Raw genomic sequence first — 6,000 nt, forward strand, 5'->3', positions numbered from 1 at the left:
GTGCTCAGTGTTCCCCTCCATTGAACCCCATGACTTGCACCTTTATCCTTGTGTTGTACCTGTAATCTTTCGATGTTGGGGTCCTCTAGCCTCTCCTTCCTCTAATCGGTTGGGCCTTTTCTTGCTTTGGGTTCTGCTCACCCTTGCTAGTTACCTGGGATGCTGAATGAAGAGACTTGCATTAAATACAGCTGCTGCTGCTTTCCATTGGGCTGCCAAGAAATTCAGCTTTCCCTCAGGCCTATGGAAGATGGCTCCTCCTTACATAATTACTCTCCCCACTTAGGGCTCCTTGAGACTTAATCTACTTTCCTGAAGCAAGGCCTGATCTGGGGGGATCCTGTGTGCTGGTGATACCCAGGGGACTTGCTGTTCCAGGTGCTCAGTCCTTCTGTGGATCAGACCCATTATGCCGAACTCACTTGGCATGTGCACAGACCAGGTTAACATTGCATGGTGGGGGGATGCAGGTCAGACCCTTTCCTCAGCGTCCCTCTCTTCTCTCTTGCAGCTCACCTTGCAGAGCACCAAGTCCCGTGTGGCCTTCTTTGAGGAGCTGTAGGAGGTGAACCAACCACTCTGCACTGCTGCTTCCACCAAGCCAGCCGGAACCGCTCTGACCAAGGATACGTATGCACATGCCACTGGCTAGGGAGCCAGGTTTGAGCTCTTCCACTCGCCAGCTGGGTGCAGTCTGGGACGTGGTGCCATTCATGTGCAATGGACTTGGTCCATCAGCTGTCCAAGGATTTCAGCATTTATGTTCTCTAGCTTAGTATATATTAATGCCCTGTAGTTTTTAACTATCTGCCCTCTTCTTTTATAATGTAGAGCCGTGCTATCCCCTGCAGTCTTTTTAACGGCATTTTACTTGGTCATGACTCTTGCATGACTGTTTTGGGAGATGACAGGGTAGGAATGAACATGTACATGGGAAGAGACTCCTTTCCCACCAGCCCTGGTTCGGGGGTCACCATAAATGCCGTGTTCTCCTGCAAGCAAAGATGTGGCATGGCTGGCAGTTCCTGGGGGCACATCTGCTCCTGGCCAGATGACCACAAATGTCAGCCTGATTTCAGAGGGGCCGAGTGCCTCTGGGACCCCTTGCGAACACAGCCTGCTATGATGCAGTTCTGTAGGGCAGCCTTACCTTAGAGTGTGCTCAGGCTGGGTTACACCATCTCTAAAAGAACCTTGCAGGAATAGATCAAAGATAAACAGTGATAGCAATTGGAGGCTTATGGAGACTTCTGTTTAAGGCAAGAGTGAAGCAATTGAAGCTGTTTACCTTAGGCAGGAGAGAGTGAAAGTACACAGCAGTGAATATGGGAGGGAGGACGGGATCACTTCTTCTCTTAAAGCATAAGAATGAGTCAGTGGTTAGTTGAATTGGATGATGGCATACTCAAAGCTGGCCAAAGAAACTACCTTCTCAACTTGTGCAATGGGTCTGTGAAACTCTGCTAAAAATGTCATTGAGGGCCATGAGAATACCAGGCTTTAGCTGGATACAAAACCAGCCAATTCTGACACAAAATGTTACAAGGTTGAGCTCCAAGCCTCTGTTAAGGGAGGAGCCCCTCGATCGCTAGAAACCAGAGGTTGTTTTTTGGGCGGGCAAGTCATCCCTTAGCTGCATACTACACAGTTGTTTTGCGTTCTTTGGAAGCATATGGTTCATGCCATTGTTGAGGACAGAATACTGGACTAGGGATATGTCTGTATCGTCCCTGTGGCGGTCCCCAACCCACTGCCAACTGACTTGCTCTCTGCACTTGCTGCATGGTGATGTCCTGTTGCAAGGTTGCTTTTTGGCACAGACCGAGGGATGCTCTTAGTCTTGGGCAAGCCCCTGGGAGCAGCTCTGGGTGTGTCTAGCACTGCTCCGACAGTAAAGACATGCAGCATGTGTGGGGCAGGAGCTTATGGGAGTAGCTTGCTTTTCCACCGCCCACTCGGGATCATCATGGAGACCCTACGCACATCCCAAGGTGTACTGCTGAGCTGACCTGTTTATACATGCTCCTGTTCATGAGAATTGCAGCTGCTCAGCCTCTTTGCAAACCTCTGCCCTTGTTCTTTTGTCACCTCAGATAGCACAGAGAGCTGGACCTCTGCTGCTGTAGCCTCTCCTGGCTGTTGAATCCTGCTGAGCCCATGCAATAGGAGCAAGGTGGCTTTGTCTGGTGCAGAGTCTGTGATTTCCTCTCTCTTAAGGAGCATGCTATGAGTACTTGTGGCTCCTGTGGCCACCCTGGCACAGAGCCACACAAGAGATTTGTCCTGATGTGGCCATGGTGGGATTGGCTGTTAAGTGAAAGGGGTGAAATAGCTTTCTAGGTAGCCAAATGAATGAGGTCAGTGGGGGCCTCACCTGAAAAGAGCAGACCCAGGCTACCTCCTACCCTTGGGAGAAGAATAATGCCTGTCACATGCTTGGCCAACCCCCTGCCTCCTGTGCCAAGACTAACTCCAATCAGCCTTTTTGCTTTGTTTTCTCTGTGTTGGGGGATGTGCATGGATAGGTGCTAGGAATCATGTTTACAATTGATCTCCCAGGCTGGATTGCCCTTCACGAACTTCAGAGCCTTGCCCTTGAATGATGGCTTCTCATCCCCCACCCATGCTGAACTCCCTGCCCATAAGAGGCTGCTCTCCCATAACATCCCACTGGTCCCATTATTATTACATTCTACTTTGGTATAAAGCTTTCCAGCCAGACAGAACAGAGCAGCTTCTTATGTGTTAACCCATGTGTTGGCCTTGAATCCAGGGGCAAAGTAGTCCCACATCTATAGCAGACCTGGGGATACTTTGAGTTTTGACAAATAGGATCCTTCCCAGCTACCCAGTGTCAGTGCTGCCCATGTTTACCTGGTGAGAGCAGTCATAGAGCTATATGTATATCCTGCTTATCATTGCAGTTGCCTTTTAAAAGATTTCAGTGGTCTATTGGTACCCACAAAGAAACCTGTGAGCTTGTGTAGGTGGCAGCCTGCTTTTGTGTAGTATAGGTATTGGTCACAAGATGCCTCCATGGTGTTGAGCCTACTTATACCTCACTCTGGAAACAAGATACTATTTTGGAGCGTGTTGCTTTTTGTAGTGTTCGCAGGGGAAGGAGGCAGAGCAGGTGCCCAGCTATCCAGCTGCAGAGTCCAACTCTGGGTCCTGGGCTACTGCCAGGTCCCCACTGGGACCCTTGCATCCACCCACAGACCCCAGAAACAGTGCCATCACATTTACTGAAAGGCTGGGCTTGTGTCCTGGTGCAGCCTAGAAGCACTGAAGAGCAATTCACCATGAGCAGCCTGATGGCTAGAGCTGTGAATCCCAGCCCCTCTGCAGCCAATGGAAGTTTGACACTTCTTTTGAGGGAGCCAGTATTTCTCTCAGAGTTTTCAGTTAATACACTGGGGCAAGTTCAACCCACATGCTGCCTGCCAGCATTTAACATCCCTTAACACTGCTCCCCACAGCATTTGCACAGACTTTTAACCCTGGGCACTTGGACAATCCTGTGAAGTCCAGCGTGATCCTCAACTGGATACGAATTGCAGTCTGTTTTGCTTACATGTGAGGTTTGACTGGGCATCTCTGGGGAGACTGGCTAATGACTTTTGGAATTGAAGCAAATTTCCTATGGAGATGGGTGAGGAGGTGTTTTTTCCCTTGCCCATTTCCCCTTTCAAAATCCAAGCACTTTCCTTCAGTAACACTAACAGTGATGGCCTACCTGTCCACACTCTGCAAGCAGCAAAAACACTAATGATCCCACTTTAACCAGCACAACTATCCTGCTTCCCCATACCTCCATTTTTTTTTCTTTCCACAACTGTCTGTTTTAACCACAAAGGATTAAAGGATCACATTCATCCCAGCGGTGACTTCAGGCAAGGTCTGGTTGTGATGGCTTTGGCCCTGAGGTTCAGCTGATGGCTCAGTCCGCCATATCTCTTCTGGCTTTTAGCAGATCATGTCCTGACATCTTTTTTTTTAATTGAGAAGGTCCCTGATTTTTATTGAATCCCCTCCTATTTGAGAATGTATGTGTCTGAAATTCAGATATACAGTAGCCCTTTTCCTTGGACAGGGGCCAGTACATAAGGCCCTTTTTCTATTCCCATGGATTGTTTCAAAGAATTGATTGTTTTCTCATTTGTTTTAATAAAAACTCAAAGCACTCCAAGAGGCAGTGTGGGCTTTTTTGGGGAAGTGGGGGGCCAGAATGAATACAAGAGGGCTTTGTTCCTGTAATACTGCAGCAAGTTCTAAAGCAGCTTTAATGAGTGACAGGACTACAGCTCCTCCAGAATGGTAAACGCAGCATAAATGAACTTCCAACACCAAGATACAATGCCATCCACTAGCTATAGCAGGGGCAGAGGGCTGCATGGGTAGCCCCGCCCCTTGACAGGTGCCCTGCCCCCTGGTCGCCATCTTGGAACCAGAAGTCTCGCTCCCTAACCACTGACCTTTGCCACATGAAAGTACTCCTTTCAGCAAGGGGGTTTGCCATCTCAGAACCAGAAAAATACCAAATTATATTCTAAAAATCAAATGTACTACAGCACTCATTAATTTCCTTTAAAAAAATATTTTTGTCCTGATTTACCTGCATTTGTGTAGTGTACATAGAGGTGATAGTATAATAGGTTAAAATGAAGTCTTACACTTGTAGATTGTGGGAGGGTGGGTATAGAATCATGGAAAGGACTGGAAGGGACCTGTAAGATCTGGTCTGATCCCCTGCCATTTGCAGGAGGTAATTGGGCTCAAACAAGCTCAATAAGGTATTTGTCCAGCCTCTTTTTAAAAAAGACTACCAGAGATAGCAACTGCACCACCCCTGCTGGAAGTGTGTTCTAGATTCTAGTTATCCATATGGAAAAGAAGTTTTTTCCTTATGCCCAGCCAGTCCTTTCCTAAACTAGCTTGTGTCCATTGGTCTGTGTTTTCCTGGGGGGAGCTTTTCTGAAAAGTTGTTCTCCTAGATCCTGGTGTTCTCCCTTGACATATTTGTAGGTAGCTATCAAGTCACCTCTCAGCCTTCTTTTGCTCAGGCTGAACAAACCCAGATCCCAAAGTCTCTCCTCAAAGGGCCTGTCCCCCTGGCCCTGGTTCATGCAGGTGGCCCTTCTCTGCACCCTTTCGAGCTTGTCCACATCCTTCTTGAAGTACGGTGCCCAGAACTGGACACAGTACTTCAGCTGTGGCCTCACCAATGCCGAATAGAGGGGGAGGAGCACCTCTGGATCTGTTGGCAACACATCTGTTGATGCATGCCAGAGTACTATTTGCCCTGCTGGTGACTTCATCACACTGGTGACTCATATTCATCTTCTGGTCAATTGACACCCCCAGGTCAATAGGTTTGTAGGTATGGAGGGTGTGGGTGTCTGTGCGGGATTTGGGGGTGGATTGGGGGGGGGTGTCGTGTGGGTGTGTGTGGATTTTGTAGGGGGCTATGAGTGTGTGTGGGGAGGGTTTGCCCACAGCACACCCCCTCCTCCCCCCACAGGAGGCAGAGCCCCAGTCAGTGCTCCTGCAAGCCTGGTCTCTGCAGTCCTGCTGCTCTTGTCCCCAGAGCACCAGCATAGGCCCCATACTCCCACTTGCTGCCACTTCCCCTATTTGCCAGTGCTGTTCTTCTTCTGCCACTTCCATGTTTCCCCCCACCACCACTCCAGCACCAGGTTTCAGCTTCTCCTACAGTCTCAGCAATGCAACTGGGAACCAGGTGGTGCTAGAGCCACCGGCAGGTGAGCAGGGGGGAGTGGGAAAATGGCTGTGGCAGGTGGGGGGAAGGGGCAACAAGCAGGCATGCGAAGCACAGCAACAGCTGGGTGGGAGTGCAGGCCCTGTGCTGGTGCACCAGGGCTAGTGCCAGCAGGGCAACAGGAGTGCAGGGTCAGGGCCAGCAGAGGTCCATGGAGCTGGGCTGGCTTCTCCTTTCCCTGCTTGAGCAGTGCAGCCCAGCTCCATACAGCCCCTACCAGC

The 6,000-nt window shown here is 49.6% G+C and overlaps 1 protein-coding gene across 5 annotated transcripts in view; it reads left to right on the forward strand.

Annotated features, from left to right (window-relative positions):
* Positions 1–4,184, forward strand: part of NF2 (NF2, moesin-ezrin-radixin like (MERLIN) tumor suppressor) — a 76,317-nt gene extending 72,133 nt beyond the window's left edge. For all 5 annotated transcript variants that reach the window (XM_019493670.2, XM_006265829.4, XM_014593609.3 and 2 more), the window contains one exon: positions 512–4,184. Coding sequence is in view for 3 of the 5 variants with exons in the window: in XM_014593609.3 (XP_014449095.1) it covers positions 512–562 (51 nt within the window). In the remaining 2 variants the exon portion in view is untranslated. The remainder of the gene's footprint in view (positions 1–511) is intronic.
* The last annotated feature ends 1,816 nt before the right edge of the window (positions 4,185–6,000 follow it).

The sequence above is a fragment of the Alligator mississippiensis genome, chromosome 10 (genome assembly GCF_030867095.1).
Source record: "Alligator mississippiensis isolate rAllMis1 chromosome 10, rAllMis1, whole genome shotgun sequence".
Classification (NCBI taxonomy): Eukaryota; Metazoa; Chordata; order Crocodylia; family Alligatoridae; genus Alligator; species Alligator mississippiensis.